This window comes from Muscardinus avellanarius, assembly GCF_963383645.1.
Source record: "Muscardinus avellanarius genome assembly, chromosome: 11".
Taxonomy (NCBI): domain Eukaryota; kingdom Metazoa; phylum Chordata; class Mammalia; order Rodentia; family Gliridae; genus Muscardinus; species Muscardinus avellanarius.
This window is the reverse complement of record NC_137797.1, coordinates 97,693,970-97,710,385: the sequence shown is the minus strand read 5'-3', so window position 1 is coordinate 97,710,385 and position 16,416 is coordinate 97,693,970. Positions and strand designations below refer to the sequence as shown.

The window sequence follows — 16,416 nt, the reverse complement described above, 5'->3', positions numbered from 1 at the left end:
AAAGTTACCCTGTAAAGCTGTGGCAAAATCCAGTTTTCAATCTGGCACTCACAGAAATCACACTGCCTCTCATGCAAACCCCCAAAGGCTGTGTCCCTTTTAAGTGGCACTTCGAGAAAAGAATATATATATATATATATATATATATATATATATATATATATATTTCTCACTGAAGAGTCGTAAAGCATAGGTATAATATTAAAAGCATGTTAACAGTCCCTTGGGTTTCAGAACTGTGCTCAGAAGAGATCAGAATAGAGTATCACAGTTTATCAAAGGCGAACAAACAAAAAGGAATGGCTGTGTTACTGGCAGAGAAAGAAGGCAGGGGTGGAGAGCAGTGGTTTCACATGGAAGAAGATGGCTTAGTCCAGGTGGAAGCCCCACCAGGTTTACCTTACCAGTGCGAGCAGGCCAGATGCAGCTCCAGGGGGGCAGTGCAGGCCGATGTCTGCTTGACTCAGCAAAAACCTCCTCTAACCCTGCAGCCATCAGCAAAAGAATAATGCTGGGTCCTTATTCTAAGCCACAGATGTCATCACCCATCACATAGGAAGAAACCTTTTCTGGCAACCAATGCGTGCTTTCATCTGTTTACAGATTTAAGCTGGAGCTGCCTTAAAAAGCCTTCAAATTCCCAGGAAGTCAAATTCCCAGAAAAAAGAATAGAGGGCTAGAGAAGATTTGGGGGGGGGGTGAGGGAGGGAAAAAACAACACAAAAACAAACCCTGCTGTCTACAACAAGATTCCCCTCCTCCCCCCAAGACGACAGTCCCTGCTTAGCAGCAATTTGCTTCAGATCTGTGGTCAAACCAGCTGCCTGATTGTACTCAGCCACTTCTCCTGGCCCTGTGGTTCCTTTTTCCAGTTTCTATGCACAGGAAGGCACTTGCACAAAAAGAGTATTTGGCTCTGAGAAGGAACCTTCCTGGGAAAGAGAGAGAGAGGGAGAGAGGGAGAGAGAGAGAGAGAGAGGGAGGGAGGGAGAGAGAGAGGGAGAGAGAGAACAGATCAGAGAGAATAGGTCTAAGTGTAGACCAAAGATGTGCGTCTCCTGTACCAGCTCACATCTGGGAGAATCCATTGAACTCTTGGGTCCAGACTGACCCTCGTGTCCTCCAAATGGTCCGGTTTAATTGTACTTCCTTCCTTTCCATCCATCCATCCATCCATCCATCCAAGATTGGAAGTGAGTAACATATTTCGAGGTTGTACAACTAAAGACTCTGTGCAGGGTCCTCGGCAGGATGACCAGCAGATATTAGCGGGCACTGAAATAAAACAGCATGTTGGAGTGGCGATTCCATCTTCCGGTTTCTGCCATTTTATCAAGTGACCAGACACTTGTGCCCCCAAAGCAAAAGATGGTCAGGAGAGAGAGAGAGAGAAAAGACCCTAGCATGGCTGGCTTCTGTCCTACTGACGACATTGCTGCTCCTAGAGTTATTACAAGTCCCAGACATGGAAAGTCAGAGTCTTGAGGGAAGGTCAGGCAGAAATGTATATCTCATCCATGGGCATGATAGGGTGGCACCATTGGAAATCTGAAAATGTCACTCGGATGGATACACCTTGGATGCTGTGGAGAGGGAGCAATAAGGTTGACTTTCCAGGGATTTGGTCCCCGATGCCACATACTGGGTTCGGGAGAGGGAGTCAAGAGGTAAATGGAGCTAGGGTGCAAGTAGTAAGAAGGAGAAAGAAGCCTAAGAGATGGTTTGCTCGTGGCGCCCCTTCTCCGGCAGGCCCTGCCCGGGTGGGTCAAACCTCTGTGAGCATCCTTTTCTCTGCGAACGCCCGGTGTGGAGTGGGAAGGTAGCTGGGCCTCCGTTCCCGGGGGGCCTCGGAGAAGTCAGGCTTGCCCAGTCCGTTGTCGGTCACCTTCAGGTCTGGTGTGGGCTGCCCACATGTGACGTGGGTATACTGGCCTTGCTCCTCCTGCTCCGTCTCCCGGTGGTAGAAGTAGTTGAAGTTGGAGACGATGACCGGCACTGGCAGGGCGATGGTGAGGACCCCGGCGATGGCGCACAGGGAGCCCACGATCTTGCCGCCCACGGTCATGGGGTACATGTCCCCATAGCCCACCGTGGTCATGGTCACCACTGCCCACCAGAAGGCGTCCGGGATGCTGGGGAAGAGCGAATCGTCATCATCGGCCTCGGCGAAGTAGACAGCGCTGGAGAAGAGGATGACGCCGATGAAGAGGAAGAAGATGAGCAGCCCCAGCTCCCTCATGGACGCCTGCAAGGTCTTGCCCAGGATCTGCAGCCCCTTGGAATGGCGGGAGAGCTTGAAGATGCGGAACACGCGGACCAGGCGGATCACGCGGAGGATGGCCAGGGACATGGCCTGCTGCCCGTTCTGGCCGCCCCCTCCGCTCGCTGACTGCTGCTCCTGCTGCTGCACCAGCTCGGTGCCCAGGGTGATGAAGTAGGGGAAGATGGCCACCAGGTCAATGATGTTCATAATGTTGCGGAAGAAGGCCGGCTTGCTGGGGCAGGCGGAGAAGCGCACCAGGAGCTCAAAAGTGAACCAGACGATGCACAAAGTCTCCACCAGAAAGAAAGGGTCTGTAAAGAAGGAGCCCCCGAGAGTACTGAGTGAGGACGAGCCCCCTGTCCCCATGCCCCCGGGAGTGATCCCCGGGTGAAATGTGTAGGAATCGTCCTCGTCCTCCTCTTCCTCCTGACTCCCCCTGGATGCGGGGGACACTCGGCTCACGCCGTCGGCGCTTCCACCGCGACCATCCGCACGGAACTGGGGCAGGGTCTCCAGGCAGAAGATGACGATGGAGATGAGGATGACCATAACCGAGACGATGGCGATGCCCCGGGCGGGGCCCGAGCTCTCGGGATACTCAAAGAGCAGCCACACCTGGCGCTGGAAGGGCTGGGAGGGCAGCGGCTTCTCGTCCTCGCCCCCCTCGGGCAGGCAGCCCTCGTCCTCGCGGAAGGCGGCCAGCGCCTCGTCGCCCAGCTGGTAGAAGCGGATCTCCTCCAGGAAGATGTCCAGGGGCACGTTGACGGGCCTCCGCAGGCGGCCCCCGGACTGGTAGTAGTAAAGGATGGCGTCGAAGCTGGGCCGGTTGCGGTCAAAGAAGTACTCGTTTCTCAGGGGGTCGAAGAAGCGCACCCGGCGGCCCGGGTCTCCGAGCAGCGTGTCGGGGAACAAGGACAAGGTGCGCAGCTGCGTCTCAAAGCGCAGCCCCGAGATGTTGATCACCAGCCGCTCGCTACTACAGCAGCCCCCGCCGCCGGCCTCCGCGAAGTCCCCCGCATCCTGGGGCTCCCCCTCCGGCCCACGGACCTCCCCCGGCGCCGCCAGCGTGAGGGATTTCTCGGATCTCATGTCCCCTGGTCTGTGCGCTCCTCGCCGCTAGGACGGCGCCCACGACACCAGCCCCGGCGCGGCTCCCGCCTCCCGCCTCCGGGCGGCGCCCTCTCGGTAGGGTGGGGCTCGCGGTCTGACCTGGCGCTGGGATCGCTGAGCCCCGAGCCCTGGGTCCCTGCGAGCGAGGTTGGGCTCCGGGAGGCGCCCCGGGCGCAGAGGACTTGGCTCCGCGCTCCCAGGACCCGCGCCTGGGAGGATGGAGCTTCCCGGGATGCCTGGAACCGCGAAGTGGCGCGCGTGAAACTGGCTGTCCGAAAGGATGCGTGGCTTCGCCCCCTTGCTTGCCTGAGACTGGGCTCCGGGGACGCAGGGGTCCGCCCTCCAAACGAGCTGGCTCTTCCCAGCTCCCACTGCGCTTGTCCAACAGCTCAGGCGCCCCGGCTGCAGCCGCTGGTACCGAGGCGCCAGATGCGCCTCCCTCCGGCTCCGCAAAGACTCCTGCCCCGGCTCGGCCTCCGCCCTTCGTCCACCGCTGGGCTCGCTCTGGCCCAGGTCGCGGTTCCAGCCGTCACCGCAGCCACCTCCTCCCTGGGAGCGGCTCCACAGGCCTCGGGGAGGGTCCTGCGGCTGCCCCGGCGCCGGAGCGCGGGGACCCACCTCCCCACGGCTCGAGCCTCCGCTGCAGCCGCCGCAGCAGCGGCCGCTCTGTCCTTCCTCCCCAACACACTCTCTCCAAGTGACGTGGCAGGCCCCGCCTGCTGCCCCCTCCCACCCCAGCTCCACAGCACACCCCTCACCCAGCCAGGGGCTGCAGCGAGCCCCAGCGCGGTAGAAATAGATCGCGCTCGCTCGCCAGCCTTGCAGCCAGCACTGGCCTTTCCACGTTCACAGGCGGGGCCCTCCAGACGCGAGCCAGGACCCTCGTGCCACACCCCCTCCAACCCGCAAACAGCGTCTCTCGTTTTGGCTTGACCTGAGCTGCCTGCGTTTCATCCATGAGAAATCACGCCCCGCGCCCCAACACGTCCCTCCCCACCAGTGAGCGCACCGGGCCTCCCGCACCCAGACATCTAGTGAAAAGAAAAAAAGAAGAAAATCAAACCCCATGTTGTCCCTCTCTGTGTACTCATTTGCCAGTGTCTGCAATATCTATTGAAAAAAAAAAAAATGGGCGGGGAAGTGGGGGGAGTGTTTTTGCAAAACCGTCTTAAGAGCTTCCAAATTGGATTGTGTTCCTATGGAATTTAATTCCCCCAGAGAATCGCCCTTTGCAAACCTGGGGGGGCCAGGCCGCACTCTCCTAGGATGGCAAGGTGACAATATCAAAGGGCCGCGGGGACAGTACTGGGAATGCTAGGCAGCAGCCCAGTGGAGAAAGAACCAGCTGATGGTGGCACTGAAGGTCTCGACGCCCAGGAAATGCACCCCAGGAAATGCATTTGGAATCTCTGCTTCTTAGACAGCCAAGAAAAGGGAGGAAAGGGTGAGGGAAAAGGGAAAATCAGAGTCTTGATTTAAATATATATATTTATGCCAGTCATGGTGGCACACACCTGTAATCCCAGTACTTGGGAGGCTGAGACAGAAGGATCGCATGTTCGCGGCCAGCCTCAGCTACTTAGACCCTGCTTCCAAATAAAGAATAAAAAAATAGGGCTGGGAGCATATCTCAGAGGTAGAATGCCCCTGAGTTCAATCCCAAGTACCACAAAAATATATATTTATGTATATATTATATTTTATATATATTATATTTAAATCAGGACTGTGATATCCCCTTTTCACGCTCTCTCTATATATACATATATATATCACTGTGAACTACATTATGATGTGTCTATAATGCACCAATAAAAATATAAAATGTAAAAAAATTACAGTCAAATAGTAAAAAAAAAACCAACTATAAAAATATATAAAAATGTTCAAAATCATAACCACGGATACTGAGCACCCAGTATGTACCAGCAACATCCTTGATGCTTTACCAAAACGATGACTCTGCTCCTAGACCTTGCTACAATGAAGAACTTCTGGGCAATGTTTCGGCAGGACAAGGTTCGTTGTCAGGGACCACTTGACTCCCCAAGGCTCCCAGAGGATGCAGCTAAGAAGGCCCTTCTATTCATTTCCACTAGCAGTCACATAGTCTTTCTTTGCTCCATCAGCTGGCTGAGGGTCTAGACAGGGAGGACCCATCTGATCTTTTCACTCTGCTACTTCTAGGCAGGTTGGCATTTGCTTCTCTGTGTCTTTGTTCCCCCTTTTCTGATTGGCTGGCAAAAATGAATTGGTTGACAGCTGCAAGGTGTTTGGGGGTAGCTGCTTCTGAAGAGCAGTTCATTGAGGATAACAATAGCGTGAATATAACAGTATCTGTTTGAGAATGATGCTCTCGAACCACAAGATGCATATAGGAGTTCTTTGGCACAAAGTGGTTCTCAGCAGGATTTGCTCCCAGAGGGATGAGGGAGAGGAGGATGCTGAGGCTCCTGGACCTGTAGGGAGGTCAGGTGGAGAGTGTGAGAGAAGCTCTCTCTAGAGCTCCTGCACCCTCCTGTCTGGCTCTAGCCTCCCCTGGTCTATCCTGCTGTCCTCCACCCCCACCCCACGTTTCAGTGAAGGGTGAGTAAGTAAGTAGACCCAGTTTACCCAGTCGATTACATTTCCCCATTTACAGGCTATGTAATTAAGCAATTTGGTCTTCCTGCAAAAGTTGCCCCATTAAAAAGATAAACTTTTTTTTTTTAAGGAAAGCAACAATAAATACAACATAGGAGATACTCTCTTACCCTGGTCCAATTATCTGCAATTATTTTCTGGATATTACATTGACTTCTCTGATTCTTTTTGTTTGTTTATCTCTGTTTTCAAAACTTAACAATGAATTGTTTACTTGTTGATTTATTTTCCTCTTGCCTGTTTTTATCCCAAAGGTTGTCAACTAGGTCAGTAACCCAGTAACCATCCCACAACAACAACAAAAAAAAGTGGGTGGTGGAACCAGTGCTCTGCATAGTCTGATAGGTGGCGGGAACCCCCGTCCCAGTACTCAGGTTAACTCTGGCTGGCGCTGTCTGTCACCCTACTGGCAAAGCTGATGTTCCCTGGTCACCTTAGCATCAGGCACCAGGCTGTGCCCCAGGAAAGGTTTCATTGTGCACAGAGAGATTCCCCTGGGAGGGAAAAGCCATTAGCAAACTTATGAATCAGAGTTCTGTTTTTAGTTCTTTTGTGAAATAGACTCATTTCTTATAGCTTAAGAAAATCCCCATGCCTGGATCCTTCCTCCCAAGCTTATATTAAGGATGCATAAACTCACACCTTCAGAAGTGCCGGCTCCCAGGAAGACGGGAGGCTCCATTCACTCCGCAGACGCAGACGCTGCTGGGCCGCTTCTAGTGACAGGTGACGGCTTCCCTAAAGATACACTGAGCACAGATTGTTTCCTGCTCTGTTGTATCTAGATTCAGATGTTTGTGATGATCATGGTGGGGGATGGGGGTCATTCATGTATTTAACTGGGATTTATTTGAGCAGCTACAGGGTGCCCTGCCTGGTTCCAGGCACTGAGAATTTAACAGTGGTCTACACAAAGTGGCTTATCCTATCACCTTTGTGTGTGTGTGTGTGTGTGTGTGTGTGTGTGTGTGTGTGTGTAGGGGGAGTACTGAGGATTGAACCAGAGACATCCTACCTCTGAGCTATACTCCCAGCCCTTTTTTCATCCCTAGCCTTTTAGTTTATTTCTTTGATTGTTGGTTGGTTGGTTTTGAAACAGTCTCACTAGGTTGCTGAGAGTCCCACTATGCCACTGAGGCTGTCCTCAAACCGGCCTATCTCAGCCTCCCAAGGACTGGGATTATAGGTGTATATACCATGCCCGGTACTTATATTTTTATGTGGTACGTTACATTCTAAACAGAAAATGTTCACAGTAAACAAGAAAGACAAAATTTACATAATGGTGTAAGTGCTTTGAAGAGAAGCCTGCTATGTTGGAAATGAACCAGGAGACTCAGCTTTGAACAGGGTGTTGGTGAGTGAAGTCCTCTCTGAAGAAATAGGATCTCAGTTGAGAGTTCAAACTGGGAATGGGTCAGCCATGCTAACAAGCAGAAAGAGTGTATCCTTTAAAGACAAGTGCACAAGCCCGGAGCTAGGCAGGCCATGGGTCTCAAAGGAGAAGACCTCAGAGGATCAGGTGCTTAGGTTTCATTTTAAGTGCTATGTGAAGCCAATGGCGTTCTGGAGCAGAGGAGAGAGTAGATGTGATTTGCACAGAGAGAAATGGGAATGAATCATACTCAGGCAAAAGAATGAACCCAGCAATTGCAGTTTTGGGGGAAAGAGGAAGGTGACTTGAGCTGGGTAAATGTACAATGAGTAGAAACAGAGGAGAAGGTGGAAGGGAAGGCTGGGAAGGAAGGGCTGGGGTGGTGACTTCAAGAGATGCAGCCAGTGGGAATTGGTAATCCACAGAACATGAGAAATAAGCAAGGAATGCTAAGTTTGGGTTTTGAGCAATGTTAGAGTTAGATATCAAGTGTCCCCTAAAGAGCTAATTTATTAATATTCAGAGTAAATATAATTGAGTCATGGGGATTATGATCCCAGGAGTGAATAAATTCATTGTAATGGCTTTACTGGGTGGTGCCCTGTAGGCTGGTAGTGTGTGGCTGGAGGAGGTGGTTCCTGGGGGTGCAGCCTTGGAGATTATAGATGTGGTTCCTCTTTCCCTGGCTCTCTCTCTTGCTTCGACCTCCATGACGTGAGCACAGCCCATGTGCTCTCCCTCTGCCTCCGGCTGCCATGGCCCAAGATCCATGGTTCCCTGCTTCACGTGGACTGAGCCCCAAACCATAAGAAAATAAATCTTATTTTCTTTGTGTTATGTGGTCAGGTTTTTAGGTGATAGCTGCAAGAATGCTGAGCGGAACAAGCTACCAGGTGGGTTCCTGGTGCCATCGCCTGAGAAAGAGAACATAGAGGATTAAACAACATGGAATCAATCAAGACCCCATCTTTAGACACATTAAATTAAAGAGGCAAATTAGACAATGAAACAAAAATATCAATGAAGTGGATGTTTATTCAAGTCTGGAATACAGAAGACAAATAAATATAATTATAAAATTTTATTTTATTTTATTTTATTTTGTGGTACTAGGGATGAAACTCGGGGGCATTCTACCTCTGAGCTACACCCCCAGCCCTATTTTTTATTCTTTATTTTGAAAAAGGGTGTCACTGAGTTTCAAGGACCTCACTAAGTAGCTGAGGCTGTCTGTGAACAGTGATCCTCCTGTCTCAGCCTCCTAAATGCTGTGATTACAAGCGTGCACCACCACATCCAGCTAAAATCAGATATCTTGAACTCTGAGTGTTAATTTTCCGCCAATAACATCCATTGTTTTCACAAACTCATTGAAGTATCCTGTCCATGATTGATATCATAGCTCTTAGAACTAATGTCTCCTTCCATTAAGTGAGTGGTTGGAAGCAGAGTTGCCATTTTCTTCCTCCTAGGTCTTGCCCATGGCCAAGTGGACAGGAGGAAGGATAAATAAAAAGACCTGTCCTTTAATAAGTACTATGTATAATTAACTGCTTAGTCCATGTTCTTAATGACAACGAGGAAGAAGCCAATTACAAAATGGTAACGATGATGATGATAACTATGCTCCAGAAAGCACTAAAGAAGAATCCAGCAGCTTTCACTTGAGTGGGGATGTACATCAGAGAAGGGATACATTAAAACCTTTGCGCCGTGCAAGTCAACAGACTAAGGGAAGGGGTCTGCCTGCCAAGAAACATATCTACAAGAAACTCCTTGCCTTTCAGGGACGATCCCAAGAGAGCTTGCCGGTATCAAAGTCTGCTGCCCACTCCTTTCTGCTCTTCCCTTACTGTTGCCATCACCAGAGCTCTTTTCCACATCTCTCCAGCTCTGCCCTTCAGGAACATGGGGACTTGTATTCTTTAGCTCACTTGTGGCCAAATGGTACCAGGCAGATCTGACCAGTGAGTTAACAAAAGGGGTCCATATCTCTATTGAAGCAAACTACTTCATTACCAATGGGAAGGCCCCCAGAGGAGCTTTCTTACCCCAGTCACAATGACCGGCATCACTCAAGAGGACGGCTGCTCTGTCCGAGGCACCGTGAGGTGACATGAAGCTGGGTCCCCAGGCAAAGCAGTGGTGGCATGACAGGGAAACAATCCTGTGTTGTTCTAAGCCTCTGATGTTCAGGGACTGATTTGTTACTGACACACAATTGATTCCATTCAGACCTTGGTGGCCACAAGTGAGAAGCTGCTGTGACAAAACACAATTCTTGACATTGGCTCAGCGTCCAAATGATAGGCAGCTAAGAAGCTTTACTGGGGCTACTGCGGGCAATCCATGTCACAGGTTGGCAAAATGTTTAAAAATCCCTTGCCTGTGATTATTTATTTATTTATTTATTTATTTATTTATTTATTTATTTATTTATTTTGCAGGTCTGGGGATGGAACCCAGGGGCATTTGACCTCTGAGCTTCCCCCCCTGCCCTATTTTTTATTCTTTACTTTGAAACCAGGTCTCACTGAGTTGCAGAGGGCCTCACTAAGTAGCTGAGGCTGTCCGCGAAACGTGATCCTCCAGGTCTCAGCCTCCCGAATGCTGGGATTACAAGCGTGCGCCACCACGCCCGGCTTTGCCTGTGATCATTTAGAAGGCAGATAAAAACTTGCATATCTAGGAAGAAGTTCAAAACCAGATTGTTATTGTTGCTATCATGCAGCACCTAATATTAGCTGGAAGTGAAAATGTATTAGTTAGTGAGGTGGCCACTTAGCCAGAGAAGATGAAGTAGACAAGAGGGAGTCCAAAGATGTGGGGCATTTCAGGGTTTATGGGAGTAACTGTGCCTCATCCTGTCAAATAAGAACATAAGGACTTTTGTATAGATAGGATGATCTGAACTCAAGCTTTCCTCTTGGAAAAAATCTTCTAAATGGAATAAGGTGGGTCAGGGCAAAAACTAAACAGTGGTGGCTTCCAAAAGAGTAATTGGATAAAGTGACTCAGGATAGACAAATACAGTTAGATAGATAGATAGATAGATAGATAGATAGATAGATAGATAGATACTAGGATATAACCTCTCTCAGAAAATTCGTATACTCCTATCCCCTCTCTAAGGTTCATCTTGAGAAGAATCATAAGTATGCTGCCTGGAATAGAAAAGGAAAAGCCAAAGGAGATTTTCAGGCCACCTTTACTCAGCTTTCCATTGCTTGACAAAAGACCTGACAAAATGAACTTAAAAGAGAGAAAGGTTTGCTTCAGCTCACAGTTTCAGAGTTTTCAGTCCATGGCCACTTGGAGCCATTACTCTGAACCTGTGGTGACACAGTACATTATGGTGGGAGTCCATGGTGAAGAAGGCTGTTCATTTCATGGTACCAGGAAAGCAAAAATTGAAAGAGAAAAGAGCTGGGGTGACAATATCCCCTTCAAGAGCATGCCCTGTTGACCTAACTTCCTTCCTTCTACACACCCCCTCCTAGAGGTTCCACCAGCTCCCATCAGTGTCACAAGCCTTCAGCACGTTGAGTCTTTGGAGATACTTATGATCAAAAGCATAACATAGTCTTCCTGCTAAAGGAACCAGACTTGGAATTAACCATTCATAACTATTCAGGACCCAAAGAGGGCTTTCAGTTAAGAATGGGAAAGCCCGGCAGATGGTTTGCTTCGATGGATAGCCTAAGGCAAAAGTTAAATTGCTTTGCTTCAAAACAAAAGAAAATTTATTTTCAATTTTTCTCCCAGGGAAAGGAATTTTGGGAAGACTAGAAATTGTAAAAGAAAGCTGGGAGTGGTGGCATGCATCTATAATCCCAGTGAAATGAGAAGCTGAGATAGGAGTGTCCTAGGATCGAGGCTACCCTCAGCAATTTAGTAAGATCCTGTTTTAAAAATAAAAATAAACTGGACATGGTGGTGCACACTTGTAATCCCAGCATTCGGAAGGCTGAGACAGGAGGATCATGGTTCGCCGACAGCCTCGGCTACTTAGTGAGGCCCTCTGCAAGTTAATGAGATCTGTTTCAAAATAAAGAATAAAAAATAGGGCAGGGGGTGTAGCTGGGAGGTCGAATACCCCTGGCTTCCATCCCTAGACCCACAAAAAAATAAATATAAAAAATAAAAAATAAATAAAAATAAGTAGCCAGGCGTGATGGCACATGCTTATAATCCCAGCATTTAGGAGGCTGAGACAGGAGGATCGCGGTTCATGGACAGCCTCAGCTACTTAGTGAGGCCCTCTTGCAATTCAGTGAGACCCTATTTCAACATAAAAAATTAAAAAAATAGGCCAGGGGTGTAGCTTGAAGGTACAATGCCTCTGGATTCCATCCCCAGTGCTATAAAACTAAATCAATAAAAGTAAAAAATAAAAATAAGTAAATAGGGCTGGAGGCATAATTCGGAGGTAGAATTCTGCTTTATTCAATTTCTAGTATCTTACCCCTATATCCCACACACACATACACAACAGTATTGTAAAAGAGAAGACATTAGAAAGGATAGCTCTTGGATCACAGATCCCCAACAGAGAGTGGGAAGACCAAGGTCCCAGAGATGTTACCTGTAAGGCCCAGTCTCTGTGGGGATGCAGAAATGTGACCGTAATGTCTAATGTCTGTTTTTGACTATTTCTATTCTGGTTTTAGGTTTTGGGGTGTTTTGTTTTGTTTTGTTTTGTTGATACTGGGGATGGAACCCAGGGGTGTTCTACCTCCGAGCTACACCCCCAGCCCTATTATTTTAGTCTTTTAAATTTTGAAACAGGGTCTGTTCAAGTTGCAATGGGCCTTGCTAATATCTGAGGCTGCCCGCGAACCACCACCCTCTGGTTTCAGCCTCCCGAATGCTGGGATTACAGGCATGCGCCACCACGCCCAGCTTGAGTGCTTCTATTCTGGACTTGAATCTCCCTTCCTCTCTTGGGGGGTGAGATGGAGATGTTTCAGGACAGAAGGGAGGGGGTGTTTCAGGAGCATTCCAACACAAAGAGCAGGCTCCACCAGGGACCACTCACTCACAATTTTCCCTTTGGTGCAAATAGATGGAAGCAGTGTATCAGCGCGCCTGATGGGGGGAGGGGGTTGTCACCCCTGTTAGCACGCTCCAGACAGAAAGCCACTGATGCTGTTCCCAGTGAGTCAACATTGTGTATGTCATGCCAGGGCTGGTGTCACACATCTGTAATCCCCATAGTTGGGAGGCTGAGACAGGAGGATCTCAGGTTCAAAGCAATTTAGTGAGACCCTTGACAACTTAGCCAGACTCTGTTTCAATTCTTTTTAAATTATATATGTTTGGGGCCTCCCAAACATATCATCATCCCTACCTGATGAGCAGAGGGTGTCGTTTAACCTTCGGCATCCCCCTGCGTTACCCCTGTAATGAAATAGCTGGGGCTATATAATGGCTAAGTAATGCAATGGTCCCGGCTCACTGATGGCAACTTCTCTTTTTTTAACTACAGTTTCTAATTCACTCAAAGGAACAAATTATGTTTTATGGCCTTTTATAAAATATTCATTCCCTCCTCCCCCAGAGCTCTCAGCGGTTCAGGAAGCCGGCAAATGGCCTGGCATGGGGAGTATCTCATTTCCTCTCAGACACGATTTCCAGAGTTAAGCCAGGCTCCCAGCAACAGAACAGGGTGCCCATGGCTGAACCCACTGAAAGAAAAAACCCCTCCCCGCGTGTTCTCCTCCGAGACCCCCACTTTCAGGAAAGGCAGAGACGAGGTTAGGAAAGATGTAAGGCAGACAGGGACAGGAGCTCGGTGGCATATCTTTGTGTTCTTAAACATTCTGTTTACTTCTTGCCGGTAAAAAGTCTTGCCCAACACCTCCACCCGGAGCCTCTTCCTCTTCTCGTGTGTGTGTGTGTGTGTGTGTGTGTGTGTGTGTGTGTGTGTGTGTGTTATTTCTGGCCAAACCTGAGTCCAGGGCAGTAGCAAGGTAGCCAGGATCTGGAGAAGGGGGTGGACCAGTCTGTGGAAGCGGGGTGGGAGGGAGCAGGGAGAGGGGCCCAGGCGATGGCTGTAGCTGGTGACGTCCCACTACCTGTCTGATTCCATGTCTCATCCTGGGGGCCAAGGGATGCAGGAACCCATGCATGTAGCCACGTGATTGGAGATCATCTTTTGAAGGTAGTTTGCACTTCATAAGGACACTCATGTACTGAGCCTTAAGCACCAATGTTGGAGCCCGAGGCCAGGCCAGGTTCTGCCGTTCAGGAGCCTGGGTCACTTCTCTTCCCTGGCCTCAGTTTCCTTTCCTGCACAGTGAGGGGCTTGGACAGGAGGACCGAGGTCCAATGTAAGTTAGAATCCTACTGCTATTACCCTGGGGGTCTGCACACATGCTGCTAGCTCTAGGCTTAGATGGCTGCAGAGGGTCTCAGGGCTTCTGCTTGCTGACTGGTAGAAAGAGACACATTTTTCCAAAGACAGCAGAAGCCAAGTCCCTGATGGGAGCGGTCCTTCCAGTCCAGGACTGGCCTGAACTAAAACACTGGGCAGGTCCTTCCTGCAGGGGAGAGGTGGGCTTTATGCAGGCCGATCCTCGGAGGGATCTAGGAGGGGCCTCGAGGGGGACCTGTGCTTCCTGCTGCCTCAGTCGCAGCACAGGCAGAGAGAGAGGACGCTAACATAGTTGCCACCCGGTGCCATTTCCCCTCCTTCCCCTCCATTCCAAGGCAGTCCTGCACCGCGCTATATTGGGAAGCGCCACTTCCGAGGATCAGATGAAGGATGGCAGAAGCTGAAGGCTTTTATACCAACAGCTGAAATATGGAGCAGTGGAAATGACAGGGGAGGACATTTCCAATGGATCAGTGCTCTAAAAATCTCAAAGTACGCTGTGTCTCCCACTGATTCCTAAGAACCTATTAATCAGAAAAGCCCCAATCAATTAATGCAGGCATTTTATATTATCCTAGTGTGGGAAAGAATCTGGGAGCCTTGAGCTCCCCAAACTTAGCAGTACGCATGTAAACGGAGGAAAAAAGGAGAAGATTCCTGGGGAAGGCTGTCGCCCTTGCCTGGGCTCTGTCTTGGCATCACTGACTCCTGTCTTTTGCCCGTGCATAGTGGGGCCTCAGCAGCAATTCACTCATTTATTCAAGAAACATTTATGGTGTGTCTTCTGTATACTAGGTATTGTGCTAAGCATTAGGTATAGAAAAAGCAACCAAAACCAGATATGGTGGTGCAGCTGAGACAGGAAGATCACAAGTTTGAGCCCAACCTCAGCTATTTAGTGAGGCCTTCTGCAACTCAGTGAGACCCTGTTTCAAAAAAAAAGAATAAAAAATAGGCTGGGGGTGTAGCTCAGAAGTAGAATGCCCCTGGGTTCAATCCTCGGTATCACCAAGAAAGAGGCAACAAAATAATTATGGTAACTACTTCCAAAAATGGTCTATCAGTGAATTCATTTGAATCACCCCTCCCATGCCACCCCTGAATGGCATAGGGCTGTAACTGCTTTCTGTATTTCTATCTTTTTAACAAACTCATTTTTTAAAAATTGTCTATCTAGACACACACACACACACACACACACACACACACTCACATACACATCTATATCCACATACACACATACACCCATGCATATATACATACACACACAAACACCTACATGTATAAATATTTTGATATACACCTACATACACATATACATGCATAAACATATGTGTGTATAATTGCATAGACACCTCTACATGTATGTACAAACATGTACATTTCCATCTATATACCATGTGTATACTTACATGCATTTACATATATAAACACCATACACACAACTACTGGTATGTACAAATATTGCAACATATATATTGCAATTTCATATATATACAATTGCACATATGTGTGCACGCACATACACATATGAAGGTAAGGGCAAACTGGAGGCTATGGAGATAGAGCTGAAATCTACATATATGGAGAGAGAGTCCCAACCAGCCTGGCTGATTCTGCCCTCAGCTCTCAGGTCATCCCAGCCAAGGCCTCAGAGATCACGGAGCAGGTACAGAATATTCCCTCTGTGACTCATCTGAATCCCCAAACCACAAAAACAAGAGACATTCTAATAAAAAATTGTCATTTCAAGCCACTAGGTGTTGGGTACCTTGTTATGCAGTAAGAGTTAACTGGATCCCTCAGGGATGCTAATACCATGCAAAAAAGTCACTCAATGAAGATTCAAAGCTGCCCAGTGGCTGTGATGAGCTGCCTCCTGAGTGGTCCATAAGATGCTTGAGCACAGAAGGCCCCAATGCTCAACAGACCCATCTGCTTTCCTGAACACAGAACCAACCCCCGATGGCTTCCTTTTCACATGTACACATGCGTGCACATACATGTAGACACATTTGTCCACATAGATGTACCTGGGCATCGTGTTACACGGGCTCCTTACGAGGTGGGAGTTCTCCGGTGCAGAGGAGATGCGGCAGCCTCTCCTTTCGGGAGCAAGGAGGCGCACGCTGAGTTGCTCAGGGAGCAGACCGTTGGAGTGCTAGCTGAAGACCACGTTGCAGCCAGGCTCCGCAGCTCAGACATAAGGTTCCAATTTGAATTCCATTTCCTTGGGAAAAAAAAAAAAAAAACCTCTTCCAGCCTAATTCTCTGGTCCTTTCCAAAGCCAGGAAGGGGCCCTGCACTAGGGAAGTATCCACATCCCCACTAGATGGATTTCTGCTCCCTGGTCAATGGAGAAGCTGAGGGCTGACTCCATGCCCTGGGAATTCTGCAGTGATCATTCCTGATTTTTGTCAGTTCAGGAATTGTCAGAGGAAGGAGCAAAGCCATGTTTGGGCACAGGAAAGGGCAATGGCAAGTTTGGACTCCTTGCATGGATAGATTCCATTTCTCAGAGCTCTGGGATTGTCAAATTATGTGCATATCCTGTTTCCTTGAAGTCATGGAGAGACTGGGAGTAGGCAAAGAGGACTTGAATCCCCAGATTGCAAAGAGGCACATCGAGAGATACGTTGAGTGATTCCC

General features: G+C 48.9%; 1 protein-coding gene across 1 annotated transcript; it reads right to left on the bottom strand.

Annotated features, from left to right (window-relative positions):
* Window positions 1-1,765: 1,765 nt before the first annotated feature.
* On the bottom strand, window positions 1,766-3,352 carry KCNA6 (potassium voltage-gated channel subfamily A member 6; the record flags this gene model as incomplete). The annotated part of the gene is made up of 1 exon (XM_080705744.1): window positions 1,766-3,352. The coding sequence occupies one exon, from the start codon at window positions 3,350-3,352 to the stop codon at window positions 1,766-1,768; it is 1,587 nt and encodes a 528-aa protein (XP_080561870.1).
* Between the last annotated feature and the right edge of the window lie 13,064 nt (window positions 3,353-16,416).